The 22,175-nt window shown below is 45.8% G+C and overlaps 1 protein-coding gene across 1 annotated transcript in view; it reads left to right on the top strand.

Annotated features, from left to right (window-relative positions):
* Positions 1–9,030, top strand: part of SH3BGR (SH3 domain binding glutamate rich protein) — a 57,958-nt gene extending 48,928 nt beyond the window's left edge. The window contains exons 6-7 of the mRNA XM_042954972.1: positions 6,649–6,778; positions 8,562–9,030. Coding sequence (XP_042810906.1) covers positions 6,649–6,744 — 96 coding nt within the window. The 3' untranslated portion in view covers positions 6,745–6,778; positions 8,562–9,030. The remainder of the gene's footprint in view (positions 1–6,648; positions 6,779–8,561) is intronic.
* Positions 9,031–22,175: the final 13,145 nt, after the last annotated feature.

The following is a 22,175-nucleotide window of genomic DNA, read 5'->3' as shown; positions in this document are numbered from 1 at the left end:
GGAGAGCAGGTCGGCGATAAGGAAGACCAGAGGCGCCGTGACCCGGCTGAGAGAAGATGGGGGTCGTGGCAGACGAGGGACAGGCCTGGGCATAACTGGGCGATACTAGAGAGGTACAGTCAGCACATTGCTGAGGAACCAACACCCGAATTCTGCACCGAGTGTGGGTCTCTCTTTTCTTGGACATTATTTTAGCGCTAAGACTTGGCGTGTCGCCAGTGGTGTTTAATGTAAGGGTGAGTTTGGAGACTCCCAGTATTGGGAAAATCTCTGAGGCTGACTCAGCCTGGCCAGCTCGAGCAGCCTTTCAGGTTCTGTGTTTTCTCTGCCAACCTCAGGAATCTGAGAGTATTATTCCAGAACCGGCCGAGAACATGGAGCTGGACCGAGGGATGTGGCCGTGTGATGAGCCCTCATCACCCGCCTTGTATGATTCTGCTTTTTCTGTTACTGGTCTTGAGACATAGCATGTGGAGTGGGAAGGGCACTGAATCAGGGACCAGGAGCCTCGAAGTCCATCCCGACTGTGGTGCTTACTTGTCCTCTGATCTTTGGCAAATTACTTAACTCTGTGGCCTCAGTGTCCTCACCTGTCCACAGGAGGGATTGAGTGTGAGGCTTTGGGAATACAGATTGCTTTCATGTCCCCAGTCCAAGATTCTGTGAGCTCACTGCCTGAGTTGTAAGGCATTAGGAGCTTTTAGGCACTGTTCCCTTCGGTTAATTAAAGTAATTGTAGTACACTGGCCTCACAAAGGCTTCTCATAGGGCCATTTTGGGAAAGGGATGGAAAAACTCTTCCTTCTTTGCCTTTTTAGGAGATACAGCCTGGTCCTACAGCTTTAGGGACATAGAAATTCCAGTGGGCAGAGTAGACACCTGTGTGAACTTGGCATGGCCTCACCCTCTCTTACCTTGTAAATTTCTTTCTTTAACCAGAAATCAGTGTTTAACTACTAAATGGTTCAGCAATGTTAGTATTTGTTTTGATGGAAGAAAAGCTTTTGATGACCTACCTTTATTTGCCGTTTCAAAGCTGAAGTAAAGGCATACTTATAGGCACATAAAGTCAGAAAAGACGTAATTTTGTTCAGATTTTCTAATTGCTTACGTATATGGTCTGAATTTTCCTGGGTAGTGATAGAGATCTGCAATATTCTTTGAATACAGACAAAAATTAATTATATAATTAGGCACTATTAAAAATTTTTTTAATGTTTATTTATTTTTTTTGAGACAGAGCATGAATGGGGGAAAGGCACAGAGAGAGGGAGACACAGAATCCGAAGTAGGGTCCAGGCTCTGAACTGTCAGCACAGAGCCCCACGTGGGGCTGGAACCCACGAACTGTGAGATCATGACCTAAGCTGAAGTTAGACACCCAACCGACTAAGCTACCCAGGTGCCCCTAGGCAGTATTACTAATTAATTATATCTTTTCAGGAGTAAGAGTGGTGGAAAAATGTCTCTAATCTCATAATATTCTAAGGGCTTGAAATATAACGCATGAAATAAGAAGGCATTGCTTAGTTATCATGTCTTGGCTATTTATATATTTTATCAACAAATTACTGTCTTTCATTTCAATGGAATGTACTTTTATCATAGTTGGCTTCATTTTTAGATTCAACTTAAAATTTATGTGAATTCGTATTTTTTCCTTTATTTTGTATTTATGGACCTAAGGAAGAAAAGGGAGAGTCAGCAACGGAAGAGGTACAGTAGCGTAATTAACGGTGGTGCCTAATGAAAACATCTCTTAGGCCAGAGAATCGCAGCCTTAGCCACGTTCTCCTTGCTCTTCATGACGTGAAGAAGCCGATGCAGCCTGCATCCCAGAAGAGCCTCCCTTAGGCAGCTGAGAAGGGAAATATAAGTGGGAGGTGAATGTATCCAAGAAGGGCGGCTAGAGGAATAGGGCGTGGCTAGAGGAATAGGGCGTGGCTAGAGAAATGGGGCGTGGCTAGAGAAATAGGCGTGGCTGCGGACCTTTTCCGAGCCTTGTGTCTGCAGTCAGGCCAGGCTAGACGGGGTCCTTCTTCCACTCTGCCTTTACCCCTTATTGCATAGTGTGCACACTTCATGCAGCTTGCACGGTGCTTGGCAGTGCTGTTTTGACCCGGTTGGTGAGGGAAGGATTCCCTTCCGGTGGCCACGGGGATGGCTGATACCTGCCGCGTGACAGCGGGCTGATGAGACTGCCAGCAGATGACTAGTCACCTCTTCTCAAAGCCCAAGGGATGAAGACATCAATAAGACGTCAGTACAGTGCAGGGACACAGGGAGCTGCCCTGGGACAGTGTGAACAATCGGGGCGTGGGAGGCAGGCTTTGTGGATTCAAGACAGCGAAGCGTGTCCTGGTTCACTTGTTTGGATTCGCTTGTTTGACGAATCGCAGGGGACGGGCAGGCACTGTGCCCGGGTCCTTGACGAAGCCGGCTGCTTGGCTAGGAGACCTCCTTTGTGGGAGCTTAGGCCAGTGTGTAGGCCATTTCCGGCTGTCCAGATTTTACCGGATGTCAGGGCAGCACATAATATTGAGTCCACGTTAGACATTGTGCTACGGCCACGTACGTAGTAACCGGGAAGCTTAAGCATGCAGCGCATCGTTGGGTGTCTGGAAGATATGTGACCTTAGGAAACCATAACATGGTCCGGGGATTTCTAGTGGGAACCTACCCAGGGAGAGCCTTATTGATTTGGGAAGAATTCCTTTTTTTTTTTTTTTTTTAATTTTTTAATGTTTATTTTTGAGAGAGAAAGAGAGCACACGTAAGAGAGAGCCAGCAGGGGAGGGGCAGAGAGAGAGGGAGACACAGCATCCGGAGCAGGCTCCAGGCTCTGAGCTGTCAGCACAGAGCCGGATGGGGGGCTCGAACTCACAAACCGTGAGATCATGACCTGAGCTGAAGTCGGATGCTTAACCGACGGAGCCACCAGGCACCCCGATGGCAGGTTTTTAAGGTGACTTACATGTACAGGGTCTTTCCAAAGCATTCCATTAAGTTCACATAAGGAAAAACATCCTTCCGTACTACTATTTCATTGATTTCCATGGTGTTTATTGAAATTGTGGAATTACAGACCGGCTCTAACCTGCATACACAAGTATGTCAACATAACCCATCCTGGAGAGTGAAGACTGCAGTGGGTGCCGATGGCAAACGTACTGCTTGTGGGTGCCCCCCGTGCTCTGGTTATCAACCAGCGTGATTTAAGGGAGACAAGGTAGACTGCGGCAGAGGTTCTCAAAGTGGGGTTCCAGGGCAGCAGCCGCAGCCTCACCTGGGAACCTGTACGGACACACACTTTCAGGCCTTGTCCCAGATCCACCGAATCAGAAACCCCGAGGTGCAGCCCAGGAAACTGTGGTTCGGCAAGCTCTTCAGGTGTTTCTGGTGCCCCATCACATCTGAGAACCGCTGGATTAGAACCTAAGTTCTAGGTAACCTGATGTGTTTGCAAGGGGAGGCCAATTGCAAGAGCTCCAACTGTTTTTTGTTTTTTTTTAAAGTTTATTTGTTTATTTTGAAGGAGAGAGAGAGCATGCACGCCCGAATGCGAGCAGGGGAGGGGCACAGAGAGAGATGGAAACAGAGAATCCCAAGCAGGCTCCGTGTCATCAGCATGGAGCCTGATGTGGGGCTTGAACCCACAAACTGTGAGATCGTGACCTCAGCCGAGACCCAGTCAGACGCTTAACCGACTGAGCCACCCAGGCGCCCCAAGAACTCCCACTGTTTTGATCCTCATCATAAAAACTCCATTGAGGGGCGCCTGGGTGGCTCAGTCGGTTAAGCGTCTGACTTCGGCTCAGGTCATGATCTCACGGTGCGTGAGTTCAAGCCCCGTGTCAGGCTCTGTGCTGATGGTTCAGAGCCTGGAGCCTGTTTCAGATTCTGTGTCTCCCTCTCTCCCTGACCCTCCCCCATTCATGCTGTCTCTCTCTGTCTCAAAAATAAATAAACGTTAAAAAAAATTTTTTTAAATAAAAATAAAAAGTCCATTGAATTTCAAAGACAATAGGGTTTACTTTATGTTAGGAACTTGTGTTTGGTAAAATGAAACCCCAAACCCTTATTTTTCTTTTGGGGATTGAAATGAGTAACAGGAGATGAGAAGGGGGATAGAGACCCCAGACCCAGGAATGTCTGAAACTCGGCTTAGGTCTTTTTACGAATGAATTCTCTTCTTTCCCGTTCTTTTCCCACCGGTTGAAATGTTCTAATTTTACCAGTGTAATTGTGAAAGCTTTCAAGAATGATCTTTTTCTTGTTTGAGAAATTTTGTTTTGCTTCCGGATAGGCACTGGGGGCGGACTTCATTATAAGGAACTTCATGATAATTGTCATTAGTTTAGCACTGCAATGGCAGCATCCTGTGTTTGTACCACTGACGATGTGCAAGAGGCACTCCGTGTCAAAATGAAGCAGAATCGAGATTCTTGCCCGGCTGCTTGCTGGTGGAATTTGTGGCTTAGTAGCTGAGCGTTGGGGAGTTTTAAATTTAAGCCCTCATAGGGATGAAGTCATGTCAGTATGTAGAGGCGTCAGTTGAGAGAATGTTAGTGGATTGTGAGGGCAAGTCCAAAGGGACATTCTCAGATTCTCCCTCTTTTTTTTTTCCTTTTAATATATTTTAAGTTTATTTACTTACTTTGAGAGAGAGAGAGAGAGAGAGAGTGCACAAGCATGAACAGGGGAGGGGCGGAGAGAGAGGGAGAGAGAGGGAGACAGAATTCCAAGCAGGCTCCGCACTGTCAGCACAGAGCCCAAGGGGGGGGCTCGAACTCACGAACCGCGAGATCATGACTTGAGCCAACACCAAGAGTTGGACTCTTAACCGACCGAGCCACCCAGGCGTCCCAGCCCTCGTGTTAGCTGAGTCTCAGTGACTTTCATTATAATCAAGAGTTTTAAGAATGCTGTGAATGAACATTTTGGATTGTTTTAAAATGCTAATCAGGGAGAGCTAAATTAAAATGGAGAACTCCAGAAAAGGGTGACTAATTTACCAAAAATCACCAAATGTGTTGTCTCGGTGTTTCTTCAAATCCTTTATTGGTGAGGGTTTCTTCAAATCCTTTATTGGTGAGGGTCATCAGCATTAAAGAGGGTCCCACATGTCGAAAGAAATTCCCCTAAAAAAACCTTTGTTGCTTTTTAAATTTTTTTTAATGTTTATTTATTTTTGAGAGAGAGAGAAAGAGAGAGAGAGAGAGCAGGGGAGGGGCAGAGAGAGAGGGAGACACAGAATCCGAAGCAGGCTCTGAGCTGTCAGCACAGAGCCTGATGCGGGGCTCAAACCCACAAACTGTGAGATTGTGACCTGAGCTGAAGTCGGATGCTTATCCGACTGAGTCACCCGGGTGCCCCATGTTGCTTTTTAAAATTATAAATGGTTCATGGTCTTTATAGAAAATTTAGAAAATACAGATAAGAGAAGAACACAAAAATAGTTTATAGCCCATTACCCAGAGATAACCACTAGCTACGCACAGCACATGTACACAAATGCACACGTACATGTACACATGCACACGCACACACATGCACACATGTACACGTACATACAACACACACGAGCATGCACGTACTCATGTATATGCACACACATGTACATGCACACAAAACGTGTGAACAACACATATGCACAGAACATGCATACATGTACACACTCAGATGTGCACACACATGTACACACATGCACAAACACACAGGTGCATACACACAGACATGCACATATTTATCAAACCTCGATGAAAACTCCTGTAATCTCCTTTCACTCATGGAATGTGTGTGTATTTTGGGGGAGGACATAGAAAATATAGATCTGCTTCATTATTTTTAATGTCATTTTGTCAAATTAATCCCTGTTTTTAGACCTAAAGGTTATTCCTAGCCTGTTTTACTCTATGATTTTTAAAATTATAAGTTATACCTTTCCAATAATCAGTTTTTCTCTTGAGAGGCAAGTTTCCATTTTTAAAAATGCATTTTTATATATAAAAATAAGACAAAGGTACTATTAATTTGGAAGTAATTTCAGGTTATATGTGTGCGTCGCTGATGACTTGGGATTGAAAAAATTAGATTGCTGTAACAAAATATAACCAGCTTCTACATTTAAAAGCTTCATCTTTTCTGATAACATTCTATTTGCTGAAATTCTCTTTGTATTTTATTCTTCCAACTGCTTCTGAATTTTTAAAGGTAATCTGATGAGAATAGTCCATTAATACGAGTAAAGACTATGTGCTTAAGAGGAATCATGAAACCCATTAGAATTAACCTACTGCTCTGCAGTACCGTCCTAAATTGTGGGCTCTGTGTGTTGTGTGTATTGTGTGGGTGATGTGTGTTGTATGCTGTGTGTTGTGAGTATTGTGTCTGTTGGGTGTTGTGTGTGTGATATGTATTGTGTGTGGTGTGTATGTGCTGTGTGTGTATGTGTATTGTGTGTGTGATACATATCGTGTGTGCGTGCTTTGAGTATGTGTGTGTTGTGTGTACTGTGTATGTGATGCGTGTGTATGTGTTGGGTGGGGGATGTGGGAGGCCCTCATCTCTAGTCTGAGATTTTACGTCTCTTTCCTTGCTATATCTGTGATCTTCCTCAACAATAATGAAAATTTTGTTAAAATTAAGACGGAAGAAATAACCGAAGAGGGAGCAGAAGGGGAAGCAGAGGAAGAGGAAGCCGAAAAAGGAGAAGAAGAACAAGGAGAAGAAGAAGATTCTTAGGCCTTTTCATGCTTTATTTCTTCAACTTTTCCAGGTAATCGCCAAGTCCTGGGGTTGAGAACGTGTTCATTATACTGTTGGATTTCTTTTTTTTTTAAGATTAAATTTTTTTTAATGTTTATTTATTTTTGAGAGAGAGAGAGAGAGAACATGAGCAGGGGAGGGGCAGAGAGAGAGAGAGAGACAGAATGTGAAGCAGGCTCCAGGCTCTGAGCTGTCAACACAGAGCCCGATGTGGGGCTCGAACCCACAAATGGTGAGGTCATGACCTGAGCTGAAGTCAGACGCTTAACCACCCAGGCGCCACCACACTGTTGGATCTCTAGTACCCCTCACTTGGCAGTGGGAGACGAAGATCCAATTCAGGCCTGTCTGTCTCCCCCCACCAAGGCCCCAGGCTGCCCCCTTCTGGAGCCTCAGGGCGGGTGAGCTCCGTCTAACCCGTGTCTCACGTGCCAGGGTATGGGAGGCTATGGTTTATATGATTCCTAGGAAAAAAGCATACCTTGGAGGCTAGGAGGAGCTTATTTTGTATTTATTTCCTCCTCTTCCTCTGTGTGCCCTTCATTTGAGTGAAAGCACGGGCGTGTTCTGTTAATCCACGTTCCATTACACCGACGCCTACTGCCCAGTAAACTTACTCATCTACAGGGGAATGACAGCCGGGGTTCGCAATGAGGGCAGTAAATTACAACCTTAAAAAATCACAACGCTGACTGCTGGTCACGAGAGAAAAATATCGCTGCTAGAGATTTCGCGAGAAGTACTCGACAGACATTTTCATTTATCAAATATTCACCAGAATACTCCTGTAGAAACATCGTGGAGTTCAGTGCAGATCGCCTGGCGTATCTTTGACAAGTATGCTTGCTGTCTTGTAATTTTAAACTTCGGACCATGTAGAATCGTTATGTAATTCCTAACAGTTTGTAAACATATGAATATGATAATGATAGTATCTAATGACAGTGGATATTGAGGACCTGGAGGAAATGCTCAAACACTGAGTTGATTCAAAGGGGAAAAAAAGCAAATCCAGCTGTAGCCCATACATTTTGCCTGTTTCACTGATTCTTGAGTTTAGAATCTAGTCCACAGTAGTCTTTTGTGAGGTTACAATGCCTGAGAGTGAAGGAGTGAGTGACATCCCCCTGAAGTCCCCCCGCCCCGCCCAACTCCTGGAGAGAGTTCGTACGTAGCCTTACAAGTGCAACGTTGCAGTGCCGTCGTGCGTTCAACCGGGCAGACCACTCAGTGTCCAAAGCCAACCCCGTCTCACAGCTCATGGGGAATCCACGCATTTTATCTGAAAAGGTGGTTTTAGGTACAACACGGGGAGAACAATGAACCGAACTAGAAAGGAATTCTCATTTCCTGGGTTTGAAACTGATGCTAAATTAATGCGCCAGGAGAAATAATCTATAGTCTGAGACTGAATTCTTCCTCCCCAAGACGGTTGCTTCTCAATACTGCCCTCCAGTCTCGGTGTGGACCATTTAAACATCCTAGTCCGGGGCTAAGCTGTAAATTCAGCCTCTCCGTTCTCCATTGAATTTCAGTGGGGAAACTGTTAATTGGAGATGTTGGCATCCTTGTGGTGTTTGATAGGTGTTAGCGCAGGGAAAGGATATAAACCCGGTCTAATTTTCCATGAAAAACATTCACTTTCCTGTCCTTGCACTTGGAGGCAAATGGTGAGTAGTGGTTTACAGAGTAAAAGGTAAAACTTCTCCCTAATGCATGATAAATAATGAAGATTGTGGTGAACATTGTCTCTCCTTAACACTCTTCTCCCTAATATTTTCCCTTTCTTTTAGAAAACTCAAGCCACGAAGCAGTATTTCAACCGTCTCCCCCCAAACCAACCTCAACAAAATGCTTTGGCACAAAGCTAGCACCCCTCTCTCAGTACGCCCGGGGTTCACTGAGGAATTGCGTTATCTGACATGGTGAGATGTACGCGGATATGTCTCCCTAATCGTATCAACGTGAAATTCTCCGTGAGGACGACACATATATACCTTCATGTGCCTGACATCTTTGGCCTTTGCTTGTTTATTTTATCTTATTTTTTGCTCTGCATGAATAGATCTTCTTACTAATACCCTGAAAAAAAAAAAAAAGGATGTTGAAAAATGATTTCAAAACATACAGCTTCTCCTTGTGACATAATCAAAGTATTTCTTTGTATGTGCCTTATGCGACTTGTCTGATAATTCACTGAAAATAAAGAGCTTGGAAAATAAAGAGCTTTCCAGAAAACAATCTTCCAAATAAAGATTAATAGCAGACATCTTGTCCCAAGGAACATTAATTTTTTATTTATAATGTCTACTTGGATTTGCCTGAACTCCGTCTGCCTGTTGCCAGGTCTGAATTCTTAGCACACCCTTTCTGTCTGCACGGGGCTCCGTGTTTCCTGAAGCACCGGTTACTCGGCCCGTGTTTTCCAACGACACTGGTTGTCTTGTTAGGTCATATTTTGTGTTACACACCCAACCAGGCACATTATCTTGGAGGCCTTCTTTAAGTGTAAGTCTGCCATCCGCATGCGTGGGGATGATGGTGAGGGCAGATACACTTGCGCCCCAGTGCCTTTGCACGTTTCTGCACCAAGGGAGTGTCTGCTTCTGTTCCCGCGGCCTTTTACTGATTGGCAGCCAGGGCTGCCGTAGGCAGAGCCCGCTACTCTCATTGTGCCTCGTGATGCCACAGTTGACCGAGAGCCAGTCCAGCCCCTCTGACTTGTCCACCAGGTAGGCTTGAAGCGTTTCTCTGCACACCCACCCCATCTCCGATCATCAGAGGTATTTTTTTCTTTCTTGTCCAATTTTGTGGACATCCCTCCGCTCTCGGCCTCTGTGCTATTCCTTAATATTTCTGTTGCTGCAAAAGCACTGCTTCCATCCTGTCAGAAGATCTCGCCCCCTCGATGCATTTCTATTGAACGATAATTCTGGCCCTTCACCCTGGAGTGGCCGTCAACGGCACCTCCTCCGTCTGCCTATTGATTTTGCAGTGAAGCGTGTTTGCATCATTTGGGAACGTCTTGGGTGGTGGCTGACGTTGTGGGCATCACAGAGACTCTGGAAACCGCTCTTTTCTTGTTACCCTGGTAACAAAACGAGGCATTGTGAAGAGAATTAAGATTATTTTGTTCCTAATCATTGAAGTAGGCTACCTGAAAAACATTTCTTTCTGGGCGCCTGGGTGGCTCAGTCGGTTAAGCATCCGACTCTTGGTTTAGGCTCAGGTCATGATCTCATAGTTTGTGGGTTTGAGCCCCGTGTCAGGGCGGTGTGGAGCCTGCTTGGGATTCTGTCTCTGCCCCTCCCCCCCACTCTCTCTGTCTCTCTTTCAAAATAAACAAATAAAAACTTTAAAAAAATAGAAAACACCAACAAAAAATTCTTTTTTGCTAAAAGTGAGGTGAGACTACAGTGAAATGAAAATTCATATAATTAAAAATTAATGTCAATTTTGTACTTTATTGCAGTAAATGTTCTCCTATCTAAAGAGCACACATAATTTTGTAATAACTCTGCTTATAAGAAGCCTCAAGCTTTTTGCTGTTCCTGGGGTTGACTTTTAGCTCTTTTGTGGTAGAGTCTGATGGAGACAGATTTATTTAGCTGGATGCCAATTTTCCTTCTCTATTTCTCATATTTTTAAGTGAAAATGACTTTATGCTAACAGTAAGCAAGATAACAAGAAGGACCACTTATTTAAATTGAATTGTTTTTCTTACATCGGTCTTTCTGTAATCAGAAAATTAACATTGTGTGAGTGTGGTTGTATTTACTCTCCTTTCCTTGTCTTAACGTATTATTGCAATGCGGACTTCCCTTAGGTCCATAGTGCCATACAAACAGCATCAGCTTTCTTGCAGGCTCGGTTTAACCTTCAGTGGCTGGTGGGTCCAGTGGCACAGCGAGGAAAATCCCCCAACGTGGACTGTGCAATATCAAAATGCAGTTTCTTAAATAATTTTTTAATGTTTATTTATTTTTCAGAGAGAGAGAGAGAGAAAGAGACAGAGCGTGAGTGGGGGAGGGGCAGAAAGACAGGGAGACACAGAATCTGAAGCAGGCTCCAGGCTCCGAGCTGTCAGCGCAGAGCCCGACGCGGGGCTCGGACCCACAAACCCGTGAGACCATCACCTGAGTTGAAGTCAGACGCTTAACCGACTGAGCCACCCAGGTACCTCATCAAAATACAGTTTTAAACACACTTTATCAGCATAGGAAATTTCTAGAAACCAAACAGCATTATGAGTATGTAAAAAAAAGAAACTGAAAAGGAAAACCCAAGTGAACAAGCAGAATCGTTCCAAAAAAAGAAAACATGGTAAAATGGAATACTTGTCTGATGATCCGAAGGTAATAGAGGTACAGAATTTGATTTATTAGTTTACAGGGGGCTGAAATTCAAAGTAATGGTTTCTCTTTTCTTTAATGTTTTAAGTAGAAAAACTACACAAAAAAAGTCTAAACGCACTTTTCTTTTCTTTTTTTTTTTTTAATTTTTTTTTTTTTTAATGTTTATTTTTGAGACACAGAGAGACAGAGCATGAACAGGGGAGGGTCAGAGAGAGAGGGAGACACAGAATCCGAAACGGGCTCTGGGCTCTGAGCCGTCAGCACAGAGCCCGACGCGGGTCTCGAACCCACGAACCGAGATCATGACCTGAGCCGAAGTCGGACGCTTAACCGACTGAGCCACCCAGGCGCCCCTAAACGCACTTTTCTAGCCCCTAAGCAATAAATGCTCCCTTCTTCACTCTACTTCTCCCCATCTGGGGTCTCCTCGCATTTCCTGGGGTTGGAATCTTCATTTGGAACCCAGATCCAAGATGTGTGATAAAGACAGTGTGTGGTTTTAAGACTCAGTGTGAGAGGCGCATGAACAGAGTGAGATCTATTGCCTGCTGAGTTCCTTGAGGAATTTCAAAAAACATTTTTTTTTAATGTTTACTTATTTTTGAGAGAGAGAGAAAGAGAGAGCATGAGCAGGGGAGGGGCAGAGAGGGAGGGAGACACAGAATCCAAAGCAGGCTCCAGGCTCTGAACTGTCCGCGCAGAGCCCGACGTGGGGCACGAACCCACAGACCATGAGATCATGACCTGAGCTGAATGAAGTCAGACACTGAACTGACTGAGCCACCCAGGCGCCCCCTTTGGGGAATATTTTTCAGTGTTTCCTTGCAAACCCAGTTTCGGCATAACACCTGTGCAAGCGTGGTGAGGTGTACTGACCCTAGTGAATTGTAATAATGAAGAAGGACCATTAGGTGGTGATAAAACACAAGCTTCTTGACACAGTGTGCTGCCCCCAGAGCCCCCTGGCAACTTGTACAAGGTAGGGTACTGTTGAAATCAGAAGGCGGGTCTAGGGGATTTGTCAACTGGACAGAGGAAGGACAAACAGAAACCCGGCACACCCACTGGTCAATTAATTAGCACATCGTTTATAAAGCTTTTATCTGAGATCATTTATCTTGGGTAAAACGTTGTGCATTCTTTTTCTTTTAATACATTTTTTAATCTTGTTAATGTTTGTTTATTTTTGAGAGAGAGACAGAGCACGGCTGGGGGAAGGGCAGAGAGAGAAAGAGGGAGACACAGAATCCGAAGCAGGCTCTGTCAGCACAGAGCCCGACACGGGGCTTGAAACCTGAACTGAGAGATCATGACCTGAGCCAAAGTTGGTCGCTTAACCGACTGAGCCACCCAGTCGCCCCCAAAATGTTGTGCATTCTTAAATGTCATGAAAACCATTGTTTCGTTTGGATGGATTGTTTGAATTTCACATCCTTGCCTTACACGGAAGGAGTCTAAAGTCAGTCAACAACTGATGGCCTACGGACACTTCTGGTATAAGTGCAGGATCCTCCTGTGGCCTATAAATGGTTCTACCCCCTCCCAGGAGTATAAACAGCCCTGAGGAGCCAAGGGGCCGATTGTCCCTCCCCATTCCAAGCCCTTCGGCCCTAACACAGCATATTTCCAAATGTTGGGAGATATATTCATGATCCTCACAAAAGCATTTCTTTCATGATCGTGTAAGATCCTTGGCTTTTTTTTCTATTTCTTTTGGAAGGACTTTGTTGTAAGTAGAAAAAAATGAGCTGTGAAATCTTTAAACCTATCAGCGGGTCGGGTTGTTTTCCAGAACTAGAAATCCAGAGATTGTTGAAAGACGTGGTGATGCTCTCAGGGCCGGAAGGTGCACCGTGAGAGGTGACTCAGCCAGGGGGTGCATAGTGTGTGTAAGGTGTAGGGGACAGGGAGTAGCCGGGGCGGAACGCATTTGCCCTGGAGTATGATGCCTTCTCCGCGGGTCACAAGATTCAAACACCCAGTTCAGGATTCAAAGTGGGCCCGGGTTATTGTGTTTCATCATGTTTTTATTTGCTAACGTTTATTGGGTGTCTGCTATGAGTCAGTCTCTGTATTAAGGGCTTCGCGTAATCCTTACAAGTAACCTGATGAGGTAGACATCATCCTCATTTTGCAGATTAGGAAAGTGAGGTGGCGGGGAGGTGGGGCGGGGGAGAGCGTTTAGTACTCGCGTAAGGTCACACAGCCCAGAAATGGCCAAGCTGGGACTGAGATGTACCTGTGTTCCACCCCACGGCCAGGACCAGCCTTCCCAATAAACCCTTTTCTTTTGCCCTTGACCACAGCCCCACCCCCTGGACAGTTTCTGGTTGGGCAGTGGGCAGCGGGTGCCTTGTCCTCAGAGCGCGTCCTTCCCAGGACTCTGACAGTCCTCGTGTTCTGCCTTTAGGCTCAATGCCATAGTCAAGACGCTCACCCATGGAGGAAGGGAACCGGAACTTCTCAGCTGTAATCCACATGTGCTGACTTCTCAGTTGAACCATCAGGGAGCAATTCCATCCCCTTCATTCTCAGATTCTTGGGCCGCTTGCTGTGGCCGCCAACGCCAGGCCCAGTTATAGATGGATGTGAACCTCTGTCAGCCCACAGTACTCTAGAAATGGGTCGGTGGCTTCAGACCCAGAGTCTTAGGTTGCAGAGTGAAGAAATGAAAAACTGTCATCTGCCTTTTCCAGTCTACTTGTCCTCGGGTATACCTCGCTTGCTGATGCTCAAGGGTATACCCAGAATTCCTCCGGGGCTTAGCTGTCACTGGCCACCCAATGATGCCCCAGTGTCTCAGCTAGCTCCTTACGGTATTTTTAGCAGAGAGGATGGTTCCTTCTGGCTCTTCGTTGAGGAAGATTTAATGAGGCGACATACACTTGAGTCCCAGGACATGAATTTTTAGTTTGCCGGTTTTGTAGCAGATCAGATTTCTCTGTGTTCCCTTTATAAAAAAAAAAAAAAAAATGCCTGTCTACCACTGCAAGGAAACAGAAATTATCTTGGGAGGAAAATGAAGCTCATATTAAAAACCTCATACTCACAGGCTAATTTCTCTTCAGTTTCTTCAAAAATGAAGCAGAGAAGTACAACCTGGTTTTATTTTGCTCTAAGGAGTGGAGCTCTTCTCCAGCCTTTAACTAGGTTCATAGAGATTTAAATCTTGAGATACTATTCAGTCAAATCCACCAAAAGGCAGCTTGATGGTATCTCAGAGTGGTTACAAGGGATTTCAGTGATATGAGGAGGTTCTCTGTGAAATATTTAGGCAGGGGAATGAGAGTTCCGGATGGTTCCTGAACATGCATTGGAGATGGCTCTCCACCTGGAGATGGCTCTCCATCTGGCTAGCATCCCTGGGGACTTTTTGTACAACAATGGTGTCTTCAACTCACCATGAAGGCATCAGAGTATTTTTGGAAGCTCCTCAAACGATGAGATGTGCAGCTGGGTTTAAGAAATGTTGGCCAGAAGGAATCTAGACTCAGAGAAAGAGCCAGGCCCTCATTCTCTCACCTACGAGGGCCAAGCAGACTGATCACTCCCAACGGACCCTTACAAAGGAACCAGTGGTTTTCGAATACATATTTTTAAGCCATGGAGCTCTCAGTTCAAATGGATCTCCAAGTGTAAAAATCAGATGGAAGGAGAGCAGCTCTGAGTAGAATTTTGTGGACCTTGGCCCCGAAGACAATCCCAATGCAGAGAACAGTTTGGAAGTTCTGCTTGGTTGTAGGCTTTTCTTTAAAAAAAAAAAAATGTTAACATTTATTTATTTTTGAGAGACAGAGTGAGACGAGCATGAGTGGGAGAGGGGCAGAAAGAGAGGGGGGGCAGGACACAGAATCCTAAGCAGGCTCCAGGCTCTGAGCTGTCAGCAGAGAACCTGATGTGGGGCTCGAACTCATGGAGCTCGAGATCATGACCTGAGCCGAAGTCGGATGCTTAACCGATTAAGCCACCCAGGCATCCCTGGAAGCTTTTCTTTTTAAATCAGCTTCACTGAGGTTTACTTTATATGGTAATTTGCACCTGTGTTGTTTTTCTAACACTGGCACGTTCTCCAATTTTCTGATGCCAGCCAGATATCTTACAATTCAGTTCTGACGCTAACTCCTGGGGTTAGTTTCTGAACTTTTTATCCAGGTTTCCTATGTAGGCATGAATTATGTAGGCACAAATCACTGGCCATTGATGATTGAACTCACTCTCCAGGATGTGGGGGTCAGGTGGGCCGGAAGGTCTAACCTTCTAATCACAGGTTGGTTTTTCTGGCAACCAGCTCCCATTCCCCCCTCAAGAGTCTTCTCAAGACACACTGGGGCTCATTATGAATAACAAAAGACACTCTTATCACTCAGGAAATTACAAGGGTTTTAGGAGCTCTGTCAGGAACCCGAGAAAAAGACCAGATATACAGCTTACTATACCACAGTACCCACGGGTTCGAGCCCTGCGTCGGGCTCTGTGCTGACAGCTCAGAGCCTGGAGCCTGCTTCAGATTCTGTGTCTCCCTCTCTCTCTGCTCCTCCCCTGCTCATGCTCTGTCTCTCTCTCTATCTCTTTCTCAAAAATAAATAGACAGTTAAAAAAATTTTTTTTAAGATTTACTTAAATTTGGGGGGCGCTTGGGTGGCTCAGTCAGTTAAGCATCCAACTCTTGGTTTCGATTCAGGTCATGGTCTTGCAGTTTGTGAGTTCGAGGCCCACCTTGGGCTCTGCACTAACAGCGTGGAGCCTGCTTGGGATTCTCTCTCTCCTTTCTCTCTGCCACCCCCCACTTCCCCCCCCCCCCACCCCGCCAAATAAATAAACATTAAAAAAAAAGATTTACTTAAATTTGACTCAAATTCCTGTTTTATTCATAGAAGGAAACCCGTCCCCCACTGAGAATTTTCTGAGGGCAGAGATTATGTTGGTGAAATGTTAGTTTAGTGGAGAGAAAAATTTCAGTGATTGTATTGTATGTATACGTATTACATGTGCATACACATCTATTTGTCACAGTTGCTTTGCCTCATAAGACAAGTGGTATAATTCCATTTGTTTGATTGAAATACTTCTTTTTTTTAGTTTCTTTATTTTACTTTGAGAGAGAGAGAGAATCCCAAGAGAGAATTCCACAAACCGTGAGATCATGACCTGAGCCGAAATCAAGAGTTGTATACTTAACCGACTGAGTGATCCAGGGGCCCCTGAATGGAATAGTTTTTAGGTTAAAAAGGAAAAGCAGGGAAGGGAAGGCAAAAGAACCCTTCTACTGTGGGTCCTTTTGGCAAGAACTACAACATTCACGTGGCTGAATTTGGATGGGTCTGATCTGGAACGCCATGTTTCGCTCCCTGCGGGATATTTGTTATCTCAAGGAGTGTTTATGCTTTTCCTAGTTAGTAAATAGAGTTGGTGGCCGAGCTACGACACAGATCTGGGTAATGTGACCTCCCAAAGCGGCACGCTCAGGTGGTCCTGGGGGCCGCATCCGATGTCGTGGAGAGGACCGGGAATATATCTGAGCGCCTCGCCCCCAGTCTCGCCCATGCTCAGTCCATGATCGTCAGCCTCATCAAACCTTATGGCGTCCCCTCGCTGCTGGAAATCCTTCCCGTCCTGCCTCTGGCTTTTAGCGTGAAGTCCAGATGGCTCCAAACGTCCAGTGAGGCTCTATGTGACCTGGCTGTGCTTTCCAAGGCGGCTCATTTCTCTGCATTTCTCCGCCACAACCAGGCCACAGTTAATTGCTTTTTTTTTTTTTTTTTTTTTTTTTATTAAGCGTCTTGTGTTCTCTCCTGTGCCCGAGCCCGAGAATGTGCCCTGCTATTCTCTCTCTCCTGTCATGCCTTCATTCGTCTCACTTCCAGAAAAACCTCACCCTTCAAGTTTTAGCCATGATATCAGATTCTCTGCATGGCCTCCCTCGGCCTCCTCACTCTCCCCTGTGCCTGGTTAGTCCCTCTTAGCAGCGCACACACCATTTGTTTAGAACTCCCATTGCCCCCTTGAGCCATAAATACAAGGCCACCCCGGGAAAATCGAGAGACAGCCACAGCAACCCAAACTTCCAAGAGAAGCAAGTGGCCAAGCCATATGCTCACTCTTTAGTTCTCTCGTTTGACCAGTACAGAGAGAAGAGGTGATCCAGAGCTGGCCTGTAGGGGACCACCATTCCAGCCCACTGGGGGCCAGGTCACAGACCTACTGCTGAGTCGTTACCTAGTCTGCTTCGCCAGGGCTGGGGAATAGTGGGCACTAGCGGGACGTGGCGATGGGCTTTCCTTTATCTGGCAGGGCAGCAGTGTATTCGTTCATGCCATCCCCAAACACAGATGTGTCTATAACTTTTTTTTTTAATGTTTATTTATTTTGAGACAGAGAGAGACAGAGCATGAACGGGGGAGGGTCAGAGAGAGGGAGACACAGAATCTGAAACAGGCTCAGGCTTCGAGCTCTCAGCACAGAGCCCGACGCGGGGCTCGAACTCACGGACCATGAGATCATGACCTGAGCTGAAGTCAGCCGCTCAACCGACTGAGCCACCCAGGCGCCCCCGATGTGTCTATAACTTAATCTTTGTTATATAATCATTCTGCATGTATATTCCGGTATTCCTTCATGAAACATGTCCAGAGAAGACAGAATCATGGATGAAATTGGAATCAATCAGCTAAGGACATTGTTATGGATAAATTGAGTTAAGTTCAGGAAGCTGGGATATAGCACCATTCAATAAAAAAAAATTATTGGGGCACCCAGGTGGCTCAGTCGGTTAAGCATCTGACTTCAGCTCAGGTCATGATCTCGTGGTCCATGGGTTCGAGCCCCGCGTCGGGCTCTGTGCTGACAGCTCAGACCCTGGAGCCTGCTTGGGATTCTGTGTCTCCCTCTTTCTTTGCCCCTCCTCTGATCATGCTCTGTCTCTCTCTCTCAAAAATACATAAAACATTAAAAATTTTTTTTAAAGTATTTAAACAGGTTGCCACTTAAATGTGATGTATTGTAGGTCAACACGTAGCTGCCTCCCTGTTTTCTCTCTGATCCGGCCACACTACTGTAGGTTGCTATTCCTCAGTCCTGCCACCTGTGTTCTTGCCTTTGATCTTGTTCTCTGCCTGGCACACCCTCCTTTAGCTCTAGGTGTGGCTTATTTCGATCACCTCCTTCAGATGTCTGCTCCATGCCATTTTACCAGCAAAGCCTCCCTTGATCACTTGACTCAAAGGGAACTGTCTCCCCAAAGGCTAAACATAGGGTCACCATATGACCCGGCAATTCTGCTCCTAGGTGTGCCCCACAGAGACATGAGAACGTGTCCACACAAAAACCTGGGCACGAATGTTCACAGTAGCAGTATTCACAGCAGCCAAAAAGTGGAAACAACCCAAACACCCAACAACTGCGATGAGTAAATAAACACAACGCAGTAAATGTATACGGTGGAATCGTATTCATCCATAACAAGGAATGGAGTACAGACACGTGCCATCGCATCAAGGAACCTTGAAAACATTGTGCTGAGTGAAAGAAACCACACAAAAAGCCACATATTGTATGATTCCATTTATATGAAATTCCCCGCAATAGGCGAATCCAGAGACAGAAGGTAGATCAGTGGTTGCCAGGGGCTAGGGAGAGGGGGCCATGGGGAGGGACTGCTAAGGGGTATGTTCTTCTGGGGGGGCAGAGATAGATAATGACAATGTCCTGGAAGTAGATAGTGAGGACGGTTGCACCACTCTGTGAATGCACTAGAAACCACAGAATTGGACAGTTTAAGATGGTGAGTTTTATGGTGTCTGAATTATATCTCAATGAAGCCGTTATAAAAAATGTGAACTCCCTGACCTCCTATCATGTATTGTCTCCCTCAAATACAATTGCTTTATTGTCCTGCTAAGCCCAATTTAACATGCCATTTTTAAATTTTGTTTACTGCTTGTCATCTCCCACTGGATTATAAACTCCATGTGATTAGAGATTTTTTTTTTAATGTTTATTTTTGGAGAGACAGACGGGCAGAGTGCGAGCAGGGGAGGGGCAGAGAGAGACGGAGACACAGAATCCGAACTAGGTTCCAGGCTCTGAGCCATCAGCACAGAGCCCGACACGGGGCTCGAACTCACGGACCCTGAGATCATGACCGGAGCTGATGTCAGACACTCAACCGACTGAGCCACCCAGGCGCCCCTGGAGATTTTTGTTTGTATTGCTTACTACTGTATCCCTTGGGTCTAGAACAGTACATACAATAGGTGCTCAATAACTATGTTGAATAATTGATTGTGTAAATGTAACTATATATGCATTGCTTTTCAGACCTATCTCCTCCATGTGGGGCCACCCTATGCGGCCTCGTCGCCAATGGTCTCCATGCCTGTTCTAGCAGTATTCCGAGTACTTTTGGGTTCCCAAAACAAGGCAGTTTGGAATTATCTAGAATCCTGAGATCTAAGATTATATACACATTATGTATTATATATACATGATATACATTAACGCTGGCACAAGAGAGTCATTTCAAAAAGATCATTAAAAAAATCATTGCTCAGAAAGGAAAAGAAAACACAAATGGAGATGATTTTGTGGTAGATCACTATAAGAAATAGTGACACATGGGGCACCTGGGTGGCTCAGTCGGTTAAGCATTTGACTTTGGCTCAGGTCATGATCTCGCGGTTTGTAGGTTCAAGCCCTGCGTCGGGTTCTGGGCTGTCAGCTTGGAGCCTGGAGCCCGCTTTGGATTCTTTGTCTCTCTCTGCCCTGTCCCTGCTCGTTCTCTGTCTCTCTCTCGCTCAAAAATAAATAAACATTAAAATCTTAAAAAAAAAAAAAAAAGAAAGAAAGAAAGAAAGAAAGAAAGAAAGAAAGAAAGAAAGAAAGAAAGAAAGAGTGACGCGAGGTTTGGGTTGAAGACATTAGCACAGACTTAGGACTTTGTAAGATAGAAGACCGTTCTCTCAGTGAGAACCAGAAACTCCTTTCTGGGGTCACTTTGCCTACAATGTGTGGTCCCAGCAACTAACCTTCAATCCTTGCCTCTCTTCCCTCCGGGAAGACTTTGCTTCCTTGATGTTTTCCAATACTGTGTTTTCCTTCATAGGAAGTACGAGGTTCAGTAAGGCCAGCAGATCAGGAGACAATTGCCATCGGAATGATAGTTGGTTATTCACAGCTCCCAGAGGAGGGAGCACACCATACTATTTCACAGGGCAGGGAACACGTGGAATAACCCCAGGTGAGTCAGGAGACAGAGGGAGAAGGGAAATGCGGGCAGGAGCCTTTACTATGGTTCCCACAGGAAGGCACAACCTTCTCAGAGTAAGCAGGCATGGTACAGGCCGGCTGGAATGATTTCAGCAGACTCTGGGGCATAGGGACTGTCCCTCATTGTTTGGTATGTGGCCCCAGGTGATGAGGCCCAGGTGGCTAGTGGAGAGAAAGTATGAGTGTGAGGGAAAGTGGTCAGGGGTGTGGGCTCTGCCTTGGTGGGTTTGCACTTGAAAAGCATGCAAGTTGTTTACCGTCTCTAGGAATTGGCTAGTCCTGGGTGGGCAGTCTCTCCAGGGTCAACAGGGCCCCAGGTGTCAGAGCATCAAAATACAGAGAAGAAGGCATGGCTAATACATCAGGAGGGTAAACAGCACTAGGTCTTAGATCTCAGGACTGGAGATAATCCGAAATGCCCTGTTTTGGGAAGCCAAAAGTACTGGGGAATACTGCTAAGACGGGCGTAGAGGTCATGGGCGAGGAGGCCGCGTAAGGTGGCCATACATTGAGGAGACGGGTCTGAAAAAGCAGTGACAACCACCAAGTGGACAAGCCAAGTCTATAGGAATCTTAAGTCTATGCAGGTGCTGAACGAATCCTGAAACAGACCAGACTGGCTTGTGTCATAGAGCGCTCGCAGCATTCACAGGGACTCGAGTGTTACTTGTTTGAGGCGCCCTACACGGGGACTGAACTAAGTTGGGAGCTCCTCGCTAAAATGTTGGCCCACATCCAGGCATTGTTACCCTGCACACCTTCCGACCTGTTCACATGGTTATGTCGGAGCCCGGAATGCGTGTAGTTCTTTATTATTCGGGCCAATGTATACTGGGATCGAATAAAATGTTTGATGTGTGTGCAAAGGCAGAGTTGATTTCTAACAATCCACAAATGGTATCTCAAATGTTTAACTCACGCACACACACACACACACACACACACACTTGGATCTGCCATCAGAATGGCACAGTTACCCAGCTCTTGGAATCAGGGAAATAAATCTGGTTCTTAGTGGAAATGTCTCAGCAAAAGGTGGAAAAATCCTTAAGCCTCATTTCTTCGGTAATCTTTGCTCCCTGCCTCCCAGGGCCAGTCCTGAAGCCGATGAATGTTGCAAATGGCAGCAGGTGACCTCTTACATTTCCTGTGGCTAGAAGTCCAGCCGGTACTTGATTTTACTGCCCCTCATGGGTAGGAGGGTGGTTTAGTGGCCCCGAGTAATTCTGAGTAACAACCCAGCCTCTGAGGCCCCCTTTTGGCTCTGCTCTGGAGAATGGGCTTGGGAACAGAATGACTGTTCCACTGAGACAAGAGAAGGAAGCCAACAGGGAAAGACTGAGAGTTTCAGAAGCACCTCAAGCTGGAGCCTCGTTTTGTCTCCTTTGTGATATTCCTGTTTCAGGGGGAGGTAGTGGTGTGGGTTCTTTTCTTTCTTTCTTTCTTTTGATGGTTTCTTATTTATTTTTGAGAGAGGGAGAGCGCACGTGTGCACGAGTAGAGGAGGGGCAGAGAGAGGGGGAGAGAGGGCGAGAACCCCAAGCAGGCTCAGCACCGTCAGCACAGAGCCTGACATGGGTCTCGAAGCCGTGAACCATGAGATCACGACCTCGTAGCGGCCCCTCAGATCAACGTGATGCTTGAAACATCCTATCGGAGGAAAACATTAACTAGAACTGTAAAATAAACAATATAGCTCTAAGAAAAACCTCTACCAAAATGTCTCTCTGGGGAGGCGGTTGATTGACGTTGCTGAGGCCGAGCTGCTGGGAACGCCTGGCCCGCTCG

The sequence above is a fragment of the Panthera leo genome, chromosome C2 (genome assembly GCF_018350215.1).
Source record: "Panthera leo isolate Ple1 chromosome C2, P.leo_Ple1_pat1.1, whole genome shotgun sequence".
Lineage (NCBI taxonomy): Eukaryota > Metazoa > Chordata > Mammalia > Carnivora > Felidae > Panthera > Panthera leo.
The sequence above is the reverse complement of the archived record's forward strand: the minus strand, read 5'-3'. Positions and strand labels throughout refer to the sequence as shown.